This window comes from Nicotiana tabacum, chromosome 1 (genome assembly GCF_000715075.1).
Source record: "Nicotiana tabacum cultivar K326 chromosome 1, ASM71507v2, whole genome shotgun sequence".
NCBI classification, from domain to species: Eukaryota; Viridiplantae; Streptophyta; class Magnoliopsida; order Solanales; family Solanaceae; genus Nicotiana; species Nicotiana tabacum.
Window position 1 is genome coordinate 213,365,987 of NC_134080.1, and position 17,410 is coordinate 213,383,396.

The 17,410-nt window shown below is 41.0% G+C and overlaps 1 protein-coding gene across 1 annotated transcript; it reads left to right on the forward strand.

Moving 5' to 3' along the window:
* The first annotated feature begins 14,243 nt into the window (after positions 1 to 14,243).
* Positions 14,244 to 16,406, forward strand: LOC142164766 (uncharacterized). Its single transcript, XM_075223305.1, has 4 exons — positions 14,244 to 14,471; positions 14,523 to 14,621; positions 14,700 to 15,251; positions 15,759 to 16,406. Exons 1-4 carry the CDS (start codon positions 14,244 to 14,246, stop codon positions 16,404 to 16,406), a joined length of 1,527 nt encoding a protein of 508 aa, XP_075079406.1.
* Positions 16,407 to 17,410: the final 1,004 nt, after the last annotated feature.

A 17,410-nucleotide genomic window follows, 5' to 3' on the forward strand; every position in this document is an offset into this window, starting at 1 on the left:
AGCAACGTAACGAATATACCATCCACGATCTCTGTCATCCTCGGGGTTTACCAAAACTTTTTTGCTCCTTGCAGTTAAGGTGAAAACCCCATGGCGTATTAAGTTGGGATGGTATAGATGAATGAGATGAGAAAAGGTGAAATTGACATTGGCCTTGGATGATAAATATCTCAAACAAGCCACTGTTCTCCACACCAATGGACCAATTTGGGCCAAACAAATGGTAAAGAAACGACAAAAATTGAGAATAACTAGGTCAATTGGAGGATTAAAACCTAAAGTGAAGGGGTAAGTGTAAACAGAAGAATACCCATTTCTAAAAGAGGAAATTCTTTGATTCGGGGAAGGAATTGACATTCGAAGACTATCCTTCCAATTACAATCTTTTCTTATGGTGGGGATTGTAAGCTCAGTTACTAATGTTGGGTAAGTATCGGCTCTTTCTAAATTTTTAATTTATTTTTGAAGAGACGTTTGGTCACTTTCAAAAGACAAATCGCCGGGAACTATATCATCAACTAAGGGTTCTTGAGAAGTATCAAGAATTTCCCTACTTTTAGAAGAAGGAGCTTTTGGGATAAAACTCCTTGAAGAAGAACCAGATGAACCGCCTCGTGTAGATTCTAACCCTGTTCGAGGCCTACTTCCTCCGCCTCTTCTGTGTCTAACAGGGGTGTTGGGGAACTGATCTAGAATTGGAACTTTTTTACGGTTAGGGTTTGAAGAAGACATTGTTAAGAAGAAAGTATGTGCTGAAAATTTGTGAAGAAGACAAAGGAAGACAAAGTATGTGTAAAATGGGAACCGTCAAATTTTAAAGTATAATGATGAAAAGCCTATAATAAAGGCAGCTGTCACTTCGTAAATAGTGAGATTGAAGAAGTCTCGAAGAAGGGCATGAATAGCAGAATCAATTATAAAATGACACATGGACAGAACATTAAATGGAAAAGACTGCTGAGACGTTATTACTGTCATGAGCATTAATTGTGACAAAAGTTCTTTTTACATGAAGATCCACTTCCCAATTATTTAATTGATAAAAAAATGGAAAGTGGGAGACTATCTGTATTGGGAAAAAACTGAATTTATATTAAAAATGATGTGGCATGACACGTGAATTAGTTGAATGGTCAAAGAACAACAATTGACTAAGAGGCACGGTGAAAACACGGTGAAAACAGCCACGGGAAGAAGAATTTAAATAGGCACGAGACGATGTATAGATACGAGTCTCGTACCAATTTAAATTATTTACAGTCAACGGATTAGAAGGCATCAAAAGCAAGGATCAGATGACAGAAAGGAGTCCAAATTCATTATTAAATGTCTGATACGTTATAAAGTTGGTATTTAATAGGAATGATTGTATAACGGCTTATTTAATGTCATTTATTGCTCATGATTATGTCATTAAAACTGATGCTTTATTCCTTTACCTAGAATGATCTATAAAAGGAAGAAGTATCATCATTTGTAAGGACACGATATACTATTGAGAATACACTGAAATACTTATTTATTTACCCTCTACCATTGTTCTCAAAAGTATTTTATTTTTTGTCTCCTGATTATCAGTAACCCGAATTTTTCTTTTAGCTTTGACCAAGGACTCAGATTTTTGGTTAAACAAATTGGTTCCGTTACCGGGAATCTGATAATCTTTCATTTTAAGCTATATCTTATCTATTATCGTTACCATGTCAAACAATAACGCCGACAACAACAGTAACAACACATTGGGAAACCATGAAAATCAAACATCAAAATCAAGATACCGTGGTTCCCTCTCCTTTAAATTCACCACGTCAATCTCGTGAAGGCACTCCTGTTGCTGAATCCCGTGCTGATCAACAAGAGCAATCTGAACATTTTGAAGGAGTTACAACTGATAGAGCGGTCTGATTGTATCACGAAATTCAAAAAATTTACCTAATCGAGTATGCAAAATTTAGTACAGAGCAAAGATTTAGCTCCTGTTTGGTCATAGATTTTGGCTTCATTTTTAAAAAAATTTTGAAAATATTATTTGTTTATGAATATATGATCATGTTTAGGGGAAAATTTTTCAAAAATTTTTAAGTTCCCAAATACTGATTTAGGATAGTTTTTGAGTGAAATTTTTTCTTTCACTCGCAAAACTTCAACTTTTCTTCAAATAAAATGCATGTCCAAACACAACTTTAATTTTTAAAAATTATTTTTTAACGCAACTTCAAAAACTCTTTTTTCAAGTTTCAGTCAAATCCATGTACAAACGCTAGACTGCGGACTAGGACCACCTCGTAAGCGGCTCTAGGTTGAAAAAAATTATACTTAACAACCCAAAAACATATGAAAATTGAAATGGCCAAAAGTTTTTATTTAATATTTTACTTCTTAGTGACAGAGTTTGAAGTATAATCAAATTTTAAAGTTTAATATACACACTTGACACAAATAATACTACTAATTTTTAATCTTTACTGTTAAAAATATTGAAAAAATTCAGAGAAAATCATATGTTTGCCGCTATTCAAGCAGCAAATATTGAAGTGTCTTAAAGTTTGAAATGATTTTTTTTTCTTTTTTCCATTAGATTTAGGCTTTCTTATAGCCTTTGGGTACATATTGTGAGTAGTGTTCGTGTTTTTTATCTGAGAAACTTTTCATTTTTTTATGCAAACATTAATGAGTTTAGTTTAAAAATATTTCCAAAAAAGAAGCAACCATTTCCATTATCACATTGCAGTAAATAAGGGTTGTGGTGGTTGTTAGGTTTTAGTTTTAATGATGAAAAATAATATAACTGCTTTTGGTATAGGGACTCAAGGAAAGCATCTGTGACGACCCGACCAGTCGTCTCATGAGTTACCTCTCCGTTTTCCCCTATTTTAGCTTCTTTACGCTTCGTTATCCGTGTTTTATGTGATCGGGTTAATTAGTTCGAGTTCGGAGAGGATTTGGTAAGAAATGAGATGCTTAGACTCTTTTAAGAAGGCTTAAGTTGGAAAAGTCAACCGGATGTTGACTTATGTGTTAGAAGGTTCGGAAGTGAGCTCTGATGGTTCAGTTAGCTTCGGGAGGTGATTTGTGACTTAGGAGCGCAATCGGAATGGGTGTTGGAGTTGTAGAGAAGATTTAGGCTTAAATTGGCGAAGTTGATATTTTGGTGGTTCCGGTTGATAGGCGAGATTTTGATATAAGGGTCGGAATGGAATTCCGAGAGTGACAGTAGCTTCGTTGTGTCATTTGGGATGTGTGTGCAAAATTTTAGGTCATTCGGACGAGATTTGATAGACTTTTTGATCGAAAGCATAATTTAAGAGTTCTTGGAGTTCTTAGGCTTGAATCCCCTGTTAAATTAGTGATTTGATGTTGTTGTGAGCGTCCCGAGGTTTTGAACAAGTTTGAACGATGTCATGGGATGTGTTGGTGCAATTGGTTGGGAATTCCAGGAGTTTCGGATAGGTTCCGGGATGTTTTAGGCCAAAACCATAGCTATAGCAGGTACAGAAGGGTTGCAGGCCTCGGAACCCACCCGCACGGACCGCACAAAAGGAAGTACGGCCGCGGTATGTGCTGTGCGGACCGCACAAAATGAAGTGCGGCCGCGGTGGTTTTGTGCGGACCACAGTGCTTTTGCGCGGACCGCGGTGGTTCTGTGCAGACCGCGGAGGCTGAGATCTGAGGGGTATTCTATAAATACGAGGTTTTGGGTTTTATTTAATATTTTGGCCTACAGAGCTCGAATTTTGGAGATTTTTCGAAGGTTTTTCAAGAAATTCATCGGGGTAAGTGATTCTAACTCAGATTTGGCTAGAGTACATGAATCTATCATTGAATTCATCATTTAATTCGTGATTTGGAATGGAATTTGGGAAGAAAATTGTGAAATCTTTCAAAAATATAAAATGATGATTTGAAGTACCAAATGGTATCGGAATTGGATAATTTTCATATGGTTAGACTCGTGAGAGTATAAGGATTCGAGTTTTTTGAATTTTGTCAAATTCGAGATGCGGGCCCGGAGGTCGGGTTTGACCAAATTCTAGAATTTTGTGGTAATTTGATTGTTTTCGCTTGGGTTTTGTTCCCTTAGTCTATTGTGATGTATTCGTTCTGATTTTGATAGATTCGACGCGCGTGGACGCCGATTCGAGGGGCAAAGGCGTCGCGAGATAGAGATTTAACCGGTTCGAGGTGAGTAATGAATGTAAATGATGTCCTGAGGGTTTGAAACCCCAGATTTGCACATCGTAGTACTATATTGAGGTGAGACACGCGCTTGATGATGAGCGTGGGGTCGTTTACAATTAGGGATTGTGACTTGGTCCGTCCCGAGTGATGTTTTTACCGTGTATTTTGGCTGAAACTTATTTGTTCTCATCAATGTTTGAACTGACTTCCATATTTGGGCTTCGTGCCAATTATATGAATCCTCCGGGGAGTTTTATCACTATTTTGACTTACTACTTGAACTCAGTCGTACCGTTTTCCACTGTTTTACAACTCAGTCACTTTTTACTCGGTTTTGAAACTAAAATGATATATTAAATGATGTTTTGGGCTAAGAACTACTGTTTTACTAATGCTCGAGGGGTTTATAAGATTTCTGGACTGAGTACGGCCAAGGGCCAGATGTGAGGATACTATGGGATCGGGCTGCGTGCCGCAGCAGTGTTATACTGATATTGATATGAGGCCGAAGGCCTAGATTTGATGCCACGAGATGGCTTGATATTGCGCTTGGGCCGTAAGGGGCCCCTCCTGGAGTCTGCACACCCCTAGTGAGCGCCGTCGACGATAAATGTATGGATCGGGCTGCACGCCGCAGCGGATACTATAGGGTACCATTCTATGTGTTGATTTTCTTTATATGTCTGTCACTTAACTGCTTATTTGTTGTAGCATTTCCATATTTCGTTTCCATTGGTTTATTGCTTTCATATTACTTGTTTAAAATGCCACATTATAGATTACTCTGTGTTTCTCCGTGATTTCTTATTCTTAGTCATTATTTATGCTTATTACTCACTAGGTCGGAGTACTCACATTACTCCCTGCACCTTGCGTGCAGATCCAGGTGCATCTGAGGCTGAGTGAGGATTTTCAGTTGAGCAGCGCATATTCGGGAGCATCGATGTAGCTGCATGGCGTCCGCAGCCCTGATCTCTCCTTTCTATCCTTTTGTTTTATCTGCATTCCCTAGATTGATATGTATTAGAGTGATAAACTAGTATTAGAGGCTCAGACTTGTGACACCGGATCTATATGGGCTATGTAGTAGTAGTTTTATCATTTGAAACTCCGCCTATTTAACTCTGGTTTCAGACTTTTAATATGGTGTTTTGGTAATTTAACTGTGTTAGCTAATAATGAACTATATAAGAAATGGGTTGAGGTTGTTAATTGGTCAGGCTTGCCTAGCAGTGTGTTGAGTGCCATCACTACTGGGGTTGGGGTCGTGACAAGTTGATATCAGAGCCTAGGTTACATAGGTCTCGCAAGTCATGAGCCGGTTTAGTAGAGTCTCGCGGATCGGTACAGAGACGTCTGTATTTATCCTCGAGAGGCTACAGAACCTTTAGGAAAAACTTCATATTCTAGATATTCTGGTCGTGCGATTTTGTTGATCCGAGAACTAAACATCTGTTATTCCATTCTCTCACAGATGGTGAGGACGCGAGCTACCAGATGAGGTGGACGACTATCAGTGCCACCCACTGAGGCCACTAGAGGCCGGGGACGCGGTCGTAGACGTGGCAGAGGCTGAGCAGCGAGGGCAACACCTGTTGATCCCCAGCTGCCCCGGCTCCAGATCAAGATCCAACAGCACCAGTTCAGGCACCAGTTGTGCCCATCGTGATTCCGGGTCTTTAGGAGGCCTTGGCACAGATCTTATCAGTTTGCACTAGCCTGGCTCAGGCAGTTTTAGCCACTACCGCAGTAGCTACTTCACAGGCCGGGGGAGGCAATCAGACCCCCGCTGCTCGCACACCTGAGCAGGTAGTGCAGGGACTACAGACGTTGGGGGCACCTTCAGCTTAGCTGGTTGCACCAGTTCAGGAGTTCATGGTACCAGTTATGCCAGATGATGAGTAGCATCGTTTTGAGAGGTTTGGTAGACTCCAACCTCCGTCATTTAGTGGTGCTGAGGGCGAGGATGCCCAGGATTTTCTTGACAAGTCTCAGCGGATGCTCCGTACAACAGGGATCCTTGAGTCTAGTGGTGTGGCATTTACCACCTTTCAGTTCTCGGGGGCTTCCTTTTCTTGGTGGGAGGATTTTGAGAGGCGTAGGCCTGTCGGTGCAGCACCCCTTTCTTGGCAGCAGTTCTCCGCTCTCTTCTTGGAGAAGTATGTATCGCAGTCCTGCAGAGAGGAGCTACGTAGGCAGTTTGAGTGGTTGACGCAGGGGGATATGATTGTGACCCAGTATGAGATGAGGTTTTCTGAGTTGGCTCGTCATGCCATTTGGATGATTCCAACAGATCGTGAGAGGATCAGGAGATTTGTGGATGGCCTTAACTACCATCTCCATATTTTGATGACTAGAGAGAGAGTATTGGGTGCTACGTTCGAGGAGGTGGTTGATATCGCTCTTGAGATTAAGACAGTTCGCCATAGGGAACGAGAGGAGAGGGAGGCCAAGAGGCCTCGAGGATCGGGCAGTTACAGTGGAGCTCCGTCGAGGGGCCAGTCCCAGCATGGTAGAGGTCGTTCTTTCAAGCCTGCTCAGTCGGCCCGTCCAGAGTATCGTGGGGCATCTTCAGGTCGTGGTCATCAGGGGTCCCAGTAGGGCCAACCTTCATTCAGCACCCTCCCAGCTCAGAGTTCATCTCATGCCCCATCAGCTCAGGGTTCTTCTGCGCCGAGTGCATCTGCTAGTCACTCTGGTGCGAGGGGTTCACTTCAGTCCCTATCTCCAGCACCGTGTAGTTGTTATGAGTGCGAAGAGTTTGGACATATGAGGAGGCAGTGCCCTAGACTTCATGATGGTCAGTTTCAGCAAAGGGGTCAGCCTTCGACTTCTGCTCCAGTTACTTCACCACTCGCCCAGCTAGCTAGGGGTGGAGGTCAGGCAGCTAGAGGTCGCCTTAGAGGGGGAAGTCGATCAGGCGGTGGCCAGGCTCATTTATATGCTATTCCAGGCAAGCCAAATGTTATTGCTTTAGATGATGTCATTACAGGTATTGTTTCAGTCTGCCACAGAGATGCCTCTGTATTATTTGATCCCGGTTCCACCTTTTCTTATGTGTCATAATACTTTGCTCATTATTTGGGTATGCCCCATGAGTTTCTTGATTTACCTGTTAATGTATCTACCCCGGTGGACGATACTGTTATTGTAGACCGTGTGTACCGGTCATGTGTGGTGACTATTGGGGGTTTGGAGACCCGAGTAAATCTATTGCTATTGAGCATGGTGGATTTTGATGTCATTTTGGGCATAGATTGGCTATCTCTGTGTCGTGCTATTCTAGACTATCATGCTAAGACAGTCACTTTGGCTATGTCGGGTGTACTGCGGATCGAGTGGCGTGGTGTGACTAATTATGTTCCTAGTAGAGTGATATCTTTCTTGAAGGCCCAGCATACGGTTGGGAAGAGTTGTCTTTCATATTTAGCGTTTGTGAGGGATTTTCCCAATGTGTGAGGGATTTTCCCGATGTGTTTCCTGCAGTCCTGCCGGGCATGCCACCAGACAGGGATATTGATTTTGGTATTGACCTGGTGCCGGGCACTCAGCTCATTTCTATTACGCCATATCGTATGACACTAGCAGAGTTGAAGGAATTGAAAGAACAACTTCAGGAACTCCTAGATAAGGGGTTCATTCGGCCTAGTGTGTCACCTTGGGGTGCACCGGTTTTGTTTGTGAAGAAGAAGGATGTCACGATGAGAATGTGCATTGATTATAGGCAATTGAACAAAGTAACAATTAGGAACAAGTATCCTTTGCCTCACATTGATGATTTATTTGATCAGCTTCAGGGAGCGAGAGTGTTCTCCAGGATTGATCTCCGTTCTGGTTATCACCAGTTGAAGATCATGGATTCAAATATTCTTAAGACTACCTTCAGGACCAGATATGGTCATTATGAGTTCCTTGTGATGTCTTTTGGGCTAACCAATGCCCCAGCAGCATTCATGCATTTGATGAACAGCGTGTTCCGGCCTTATCTGGATTCATTCATTATTGTATTCATTGATGATATTCTGGTGTACTCACGTAATCAGGAGGAGCACGCGAAGCATTTGAGAGTTGTATTGCAGAGATTGAGGGAGAAGAAGATTTATGCAAAATTTTCCAAGTGTGAGTTTTGGCTCAGTGCAGTGGCTTTCTTGGGACACGTGGTTTCCAGCGAGGGTATTCAATTTGATCCAAAGAAGATAGAGGCAGTTCAGAGTTGTCCTAGACCGTCCTCAACCATAGAGATTCGTAGCTTTCTTGGGTTGGCAGGCTATTATCGTCGGTTTGTTCAGGGATTCTCATCTATCGCATTGCCCTTGACCAAGTTGACTCAGAAGGGTGTTTCATTTGTATGGTCGGACGAGTGTGAAGAGAGCTTTCAGAAGCTCAAGACAGCTTTGACCACAGCTCTAGTGTTGGTTTTGCCATCAGCTTCAGGTTCATATACCGTGTATTGTGATGCTTCGAGAGTTGGGATTGGTTGTGTATTGATGCAGGAGGGTAGAGTTATTACTTATGCTTCTCGTCAATTGAAGCCCTATGAGAAGAACTACCCTGTTCATGATTTGGAGTTGGCTGCCATAGTTCATGCATTGAAGATTTGGAGGCATTATTTGTATGGTGTATCTTGTGAAATATTCACCGATCATCGTAGTCTTCAACATTTGTTCAAGCAAAAGGATCTTAATTTGAGGCAGCGGAGATTGTTGGAGTTGATTAAGGATTATGATATCACCATATTGTATCATCCGGGAAAGGCCAATGTAGTGGCCAATGCGTTGAGCCGAAAGGCAGTGAGTATGGGGAGTTTGGCATATATTCCAGTTGGGGAGAGACCTCTTGAAGTTGATGTTCAGGCCTTGTCCAATCGGTTCGTGAGGTTGAATATTTCGGAGTCCAGTCGGGTGTTGGCATGTGTAGTTTCTTGTTCTTCCTTAAATGATCGCATCAGAGAGTGCTAGTATGATGATGCGCATTTGCTTGTCCTTAAGGACAAGGTTCAGCATGATGATATTAGAGATGTGACCATCGGTGATGATGGTGTGTTGAAGATGCAGGTCTGGATTTGTGTGCCCAATGTGGATGGGCTTAGAGAGTTGATTCTGGAGAAGGCCCATAGCTCGTGGTATTCTATCCATCCGGGTGCCGCAAAGATGTACCAGGATTTGGGTAAGCACTATTGGTAGAGAAGAATGAAGAAAGATATTGTGGGATTTGTAGCTCGATGCCTCAACTGTCAGCAGGTAAAATATGAGCATCGGAGACCGGGTGGCTTGCTTCAGCAAATGGTTATTCCCGAGTGGAAGTGGGAGAGGATCACTATGGACTTTGTGGTTGGACTTCCTCAGACTTTGAAGAAGTTTGATGCTATTTGGGTGATTGTGGATCGGCTAAGCAAGTCCGCGCACTTCATCCTTGTGTGTACTACCTATTCTTCAGAGCGGTTGGCAGGGATTTATATCCGGGAGATTGTTTGGTTGCATAGTGTTCCGGTTTCCATCATCTCAGATAGAGGTACTCAGTTTACTTCCCAGTTTTGAAAATCTGTTCAGCGAGAGTTGGGTACTCAGGTGGAGTTGAGCACAGCTTTTCATCCTCAGACGGACGGACAGTCCGAGCGTACGATTCAGATATTGGAGAACATATTGCGTGCTTGTGTTATTGACTTTGGAGGTTCATGGGATGAGTTTCTACCACTTGCAGAGTTTGCTTACAACAACAGCTACCATTCGAGTATTCAGATGGCTCCGTATGAGGCTTTGTACAAGAGGCGTTGTAGATCTCCAGTTGGTTGGTTCGAGCCCGGTGAGGCTAGACTATTGGGAACAGATTTAGTTCAGGATGCCTTAGAGAAGGTGAAGGTGATTTAGGAGAGGCTTCGTACAGCGCAGTCGCATCAGAAGAGTTATGCGGACCGGAAGGTTCGAGATGTGTCCTACATGGTCGGTGAGAAGGTATTGCTGAAGGTTTCGCCCGTGAAGGGTGTTATGAGGTTTGGGAAGAAAGGGAAATTGAGTCCGCGGTTCATTGGGCCTTTTGAGGTGCTTTGGAGGATTGGGGAGGTGGCTTATGAGCTTGCTTTGCCACCCAGCTTGTCGAGCGTGCATCCGATATTTCATGTTTCTATGCTCCGGAAGTATATTGGGGATCTGTCTCATGTTTTGGACTTCAGCACGGTTCAGTTGGATGATGATTTGACCTATGATGTGGAGCCAGTAGCAATTTTGGGTCGTCAGGTTCGAAAGTTGAGGTCAAAGGATATAACTTCAGTGAAAATGCAGTGGAGAGGTCGGCCCGTGGAGGAGGCTACCTGGCAGACCGAGCGGGAGATGCGGAGCAGATATCCTCACTTGTTTGAGGCTTCAGGTATGTTTCTTGACTCGTTCGAGGACAAACGTTTGTTTAAGTTGGGGAGGATGTGACGACCCGGCCAGTCGTCTCATGAGTTACCGTTCTGTTTTCCATTATTTTAGCTTCTTTACGCTTCTTTATCCGTGTTTTATGTGATCGGGTTGATTAGTTCAAGTTCGGAGAGGATTTGGTAAGAAATGAGACACTTAGACTCTTTTAAGAAGGCTTAAGTTGGAAAAGTCAACCGAATGTTGACTTATGTGTTAGAAGGTTCGTAAGTGAGCTCTGATGATTCGGTTAGCTTCGGGAGGTGATTTGTGACTTAGGAGCGCGATCGGAATGGGTGTTGGAGTTGTAGAGAAGATTTATGCTTAAATTGGCAAAGTTGATATTTTGGCGGTTCCGGTTGATAGGCGAGATTTTGATATAGGGGTCAGAATGGAATTCCGAGAGTGACAGTAGCTTCGCTGTGTCATTTGGAATGTGTGCGCAAAATTTTAGGTCATTCGGACCAGATTTGATAGACTTTTTGATCGAAAGAATTTTAAGAGTTCTTGGAGTTTTTAGGATTGAATCCCCTGTTAAATTAGTGATTTGATGTTGTTGTGAGCGCCTTGAGGTTTTGAACAAGTTTGAACGATTTCAAGGGATGTGTTGGTGCAATTGGTTTGGAATTCCAGGAGTTTCGGGTAGGTACCGGGATGTTTTAGGCCAAAATCATAGGTGTAGCAGGTCCAGAAGGGTTGCAGGCCTTGGAACCCACCCGCGCGGACCACACAAAAGGAAGTGCGGCTGCGGTATATGCTATGCGGACCGCACAAAATGAAGTGCGCCCGCGGTGGTTTTGTGCGGGCCGCGGTAGTTTTGTGTGGGCCGCAGTGGTTTTGTGCGGACCGAGATGCTTTTGCGCGAACCGCAGAGGCTGAGATCTGAGGGGTACTCTATAAATACGAGATTTTGGGTTTTATTTGATATTTTGACCTACAGAGCTCGAATTTTGGCGATTTGTTGAAGGCTTTTAAAGAAATTCATCGGGGTAAGTGATTCTAACTCAGATTTGGCTAGAGTACATGAATCTATCATTGAATTCATCATTTAATTCGTGATTTGGGATGGAATTTGGGAAGAAAATTGTGAAATCTTTCAAAAATGTAAAATGATGATTTGAAGGACCAAATGGTATCGGAATTGGATAATTTTCATATGTCTAGACTCGTGATAGTATAAGGATTCGAGTTTTATAAATTTTGTCAAATTCCGAGATGCGGGCTCGAGGGTCGGGTTTGACCAAATTCTAGATTTTATGTTAATTCGATTGTTTTCGCTTGGGCTTTGTTCCCTTAGCCGATTGTGATGTATTCGTTCTGATTTTGGATATTTTCGACGCGCATGGAGGCCGATTTTTGGGGCAAAGGCATCGCGAGATAGAGATTTAGCCGGTTTGAGGAGAGCAATGAATGTAAATGATATTCTGAGAGTTTGAGACCCCGGATTTGCACATCGTAGTGCTATATTGAGGTGAGACACGCGCTTGATGATGAACGTAGGGTCGTTTACTATTGGGTATTGTGACTTGGTCCGTCCCGAGTGATGCTTTTACCGCGTATTTTGGTTGAAACTTATTTGTTCTCATCAATGTTTGAACTGACTGCCATATTTGGGCGTCGTGCTAATTATTTGAACCCTCTGGGAAGTTTTATCACTATTTCCTCACTGTTTTGACTTACTACTTGAACTCAGTCGTACCGTTTTCCACTGTTTTACAACTCAACCACTTTTTTCTCGGTTTTGAAACTAAAATGATATATTAAATGATGTTTTGGGCTGAGAACTACTGTTTTACTAATGTCCGAGGGGTTTATATGATTTCTGGACTGAGTACGGCCAATGGCCAGATGTGAGGAAACTATGGGATCGGTCTGCACGCCGCAGCAGTGTTATACTGATATTGATATGAGGCCGAGGGCCTATATTTGATGCCACGAGATGGCTTGATATTGCGCTTGGGCCATAAGGGGCCCCTCCCGGAGTCTGCACACCCCCAGTGAGCGCCGTCGACGATAAATGTATAGATCGGGTTGCACGCCGCAGCGGGTACTATAGGGTACCGTTCTATGTGTTGATTTTCTTTATATGTATGTCATTTAACTGCTTATTTTTTGCAGCATTTCCATATTTCGTTTCCATTGGTTTATTGCTTTCATATTACTTGTTTAAAATGCCGCAATATAGATTACTCTGTGTTTCTCCGTGATTTCTTATTCTCAGTCATTATTTATGCTTATTACTCACTGGGTCGGAGTACTCACATTACTCCCTACACCTTGCATGCAGATCCAGGTGCATCTGAGGCTGAGTGAGGATTTTCAGTTGAGCAGCGCATATCCGGGAGCATCGAGGTAGCTGCATGGCGTCCGCTGCCCTGATCTCTCATTTATATCCTTTTGTTTTATCCGCATTCGCTAGATTGATATGTATTAGGGTGATAAACTGGTATTAGAGGCTCAAACTTGTGACACTGGATCTATATGGGCTATGTAGTAGTAGTTTTATCATTTAAAACTCCGCCTATTTAACTCTGGTTTCAGACTTTTAATATGGTGTTTTGGTAATTTAACCGTTTTAGCTAATAATGAACTATATAAGATATGGGTTGAGGTTGTTAATTGGTCAGGCTTGCCTAGCAGTATGTTTGGCGCCATCACGACCATGGTTGGGGTCGTGACAACATCCAAGATCGAAGAAATCAAAAGGAAGGAATCAATCAACTAGCTAGAGATCAGGCAAGGGAATCAATCAGAGATTGATTGAAGCGAAAAAGAAGCATCGAAGATCTTGCAAGATGATCAATCAAGCTGCTAATTCTGGAAGGACCAAAAATCAAGGAGTAAACCCGGCGTTATCAAGATCTGTAGAAGGAAATCTATTAAAGTCCTCTCATCAAGGAAGAGCAACGGTAAATAACCTTATTCTTGGAAAGAATCAATTCCTTTCCAAGGATCAAATCTCTTGGTTGTCAAATTTCTTCAGCAAACGGCCTCCTACAAAGTATTTATACACATCATTAAGCCTTAGACAAATATACTTTGATCGAACCAAATACCCTCTCTTTGTTCTACTACAAACAAACATTGTAGCTCTACTATATCTGTTGTGTAACAAGTTAGAGAAGAAAGAGAGAAAAATACTAGTGAGGCATTGTATAAAAAAGAAAAGAGTGACATAGGAACTGAGCCATTGGTGTAAACCACACCATTCACGTTGTACTCGAGAAACTCATTCACTGAAAGAGAACTCCCATACAACCCAAGGGAACTGGATTAGGATTCACATTGAATCCGAACCACTATAAAAAATTTGGTGTCTTTAATTCTTGCACTTTATTTCTGCATCTTAAATTCTGCTCTTACTATTATCTCGTTATTACATCTAGTAAACTAATTAGAAAACTAGTCAACTTGTAGCGATTAAAATATAAAAATAAATAATTCACCCCCTCTTGTACTTTCAATTGGTATCAGAGCAAGGCTCACATTTTTCTTTTGCTTAACAGCTTGTGAGAAAAGATCATGGCAAATCAAGTTATTATCGGAGCACTCTTTCAAGAAATAACATCGCAAGTGAGGTCACCGTATTTTAATGGACAATATTTCTTGCAGTGAAAAGTGCGTATGAAAATATACGTAAAGGCCTATGACGTCAAAGTCTGGAGAGTTATGAAAAAGGGGAACTACCCTCTGCCGTCCGCCGCTCAACCACTTGTTGATCCTGAAGATATAGATTCATTTACAGATGAGAAAATGACAGTTGTGCAAGTTAACAATAAGGCAAGGAATTTGCTTTATAATGTTATAACTGGTGAGGATTATGAGAAAATCTCTAGTTGCGATACATCCAAAGAGATGTGGGATAAACTTGAAGTTACGTATGAAGGAACCAGTAAGGTAAAGGAAACTCATATCAACATGTTGATTCATGACTATGAACTCTTTCAGATGAAAGAAGGAGAATCTATTGAAGAGATGTTTGCCAGATTTAGCAAAATCATTAGCGATCTAAAAGCTTTTGGCAAACCATACTCAAGTGGTGATCAAGTTAGGAAGATTTTTAGAAGTCTACCCACTACTTGGCAGACAAAAGTGGTTACACTTTAATCACAAGATCTGAACAAGCTATCATACGATGAACTTCGAGGAGAACTTGTAGCTTTCGAGAAAACTCATCTTGAGAAAACAAACCAGGAAGAAAAGAAGAAAACAGTTGCATTCAAGGCCACAACTGAAAAAGCAGAAAATGATATCGATGATAACCCCGAAGATCTTCAAGAAAACATTGCCATGGTGTTAAGGAACATGGATGGTTTAATGAGGAGATACAGGAATGCGAGAAGAGGAAGGATGCTACCCATGCGAAGCAGGCAATATAATGAACAAGACAAAAATAATGGCAAATGCTATGAGTGTGGAAGATTTGAGCATGTTCAAGCTCAATGTCCTGACCTAAAAAGAAAAATTTCTAGAGGTTTCAACAAGAACAAATTATTTGAAAGCTGGAGTGATGAAGACAATTCAGAACACAAAGAGATAACAAATCTTTGCTTCATGACAATTCTGGAAAATGACATGAACAAACTCTCAGGGTGCTGGACAGATGAGGACACTTTAGATGATGAATGCAAAGATGACAATGAGAACTATTTCATGGCACGAGGTGAAACAAGAGAGGTAAGATCTTATAATTGTGAAAGGTGTAATGAATTGTAGGATATTCTTGACCTTACTTTGAAAAAGTCTCAAAAATGATGAATGAAATAAAGAGACTCAATAAAGAAGTAAAAGACTGGAAACTCAAGCATGAAGTATGTGAAATTGAAAAAGAAGTACTTCAAGAAGAGTTTGAGGAATTGCAAATGCAACTCAATGGCATGCGCAAATCCACCAGTCATAGTTCTGTCAGGTCAAACCAGACGACTTACAAGTCAACTGGAGAAGGACCAGCCAGAAAAGAGTCCACTTTTACTAACACTAATGAAAGGTCCAAAAATGGATCAGGAGTTACATATCACTACTGTAACAAAAGTGGACATAAATATTCCTTTTGTCGATTTTGTAAATCAAATGTTTCAGGATGGATTTGGAAACCCAAAAACAATCCTGAGTCGAGTAATATTAACCAACCAGGACCCAAGCAAGCTTGGATACCTAAAAAAAAGTAATCACTATGTTTTGTAGGAACACCACAAGAGGAGTCGCAAGGGAAAATGGTACTTAGATAGTGCGTGTTCCAGCCACATGACACATGACAAAAACCTATTTAAGGAAGTTACAAAAATAGATGAAGGAAATGACAAGTTTGGTGATGACTCAAAAGGAAAAATAGTCCGTACCGGAATAGTCCCTTTCAATAATAATTGTGATATCACTGAGGTTTATCTTGTTGACGGACTAAAGTACAATCTTCTGAGTATAAGTCAGCTATGTGACTCAGGGTATAAAGTAAAGTTCAAGAAAAGAGGTTGTGTTATTGAATATGAGACAGGTAAAATAATCCTCCCAAGTAAAAGATATGGAAATATTTATATTCTTGATGGCTTTGAAAATATAAATGGTCATATTTGTTTAACATCTATATCTGATGATCCATGGTTATGGCATAAGAAACTTGGCCATGCAAACATGCATTTGATAGAAAACCTTTCCAAGCGTGATTTAGTTATTGGTTTACCTAAACTAAATTTCTCTAAAAATCATATATGTGATGCTTGTCAAATTGGAAAACAAACTAGAAACTCTTTAAAAAACAAGGATATTGTATCTACTTCTAAACCTTTACAATTACTTCATATGGACTTATTTGGACTATTAGAACTGCTAGCATAAGAGGAAAACGATATGCTTTTGTTATTGTTGTTGATTAATAACATTTGTTTTACTTGGGTAATTTTCTTATCTCATAAAGATGAAGCTTTGAAATTTTTTGAGATTTTCTGTAAGAAGGTTGAAAGAGAAAAGGGGTATCTGATTACAACAATTCAAAGAGATCATGGAGGAGAATTTGAAAGCAGAGCATTTGAAGATTTCTGCAATGATCAAGGATACACCCACAACTTCTCTGCCCAAGATCACCCCAATAGAATGGAGTAGTTGAGCTAAAAAAATAGGACCTTGCAAGATATGGCAAGAACTATGATACTAGATTATTCATTGCCAAATCACTTCTGGGCAGAAGGAGTAAGTACTGCATGTCACATTTTCAACCGATGTCTCATAAGTCCTATCTTGAAGAAAACACCTTATAAATTATGGAAAGATAAATGACCCAATATTAGTTACTTTCATCCGTTTGGAAGCAGTGTTTAATTCATAATAATGGTAAGGACAATCTTAGAAAATTCGATCCAAAAAGTGACGAAGGTATTTTTTGGGTTATTCATTAAATAGTAGATCCTTTAGAGTTTATAATAAACACACACTTTGTGTGGAAGAATCAGTACATGTTATATTTGATGAGAATAACACTTCGGTCGAGAAAGGAATTATTGTAGGTGATGAAGATCAAACTCAAGAAATTCAGGAGCCGAGCAAATCTCAAAAGTCGACTAATAAATCTGATTGTCTGATACAATCAACTAATGAGATCAGCAATAGTCAATCAGAATCTCCGAATGAGCCAACTACTCATATAGTTCATCCAAATGAATGGAGAAGTGAACCTGAATATCCTCAAAAATTCATCATAGAAGATCCAAGCGAAGGAATAAAAACCAGGGGTGCCCTCAAGAAGAAAGAGAACATAGCATTGATTTTTGAGAATGAGCCAAAGAAAATAGAGGAAGCTCTAAAAGACTCAAGCTGGTTGCAAGTAATGCAGGAAGAGCTAGACC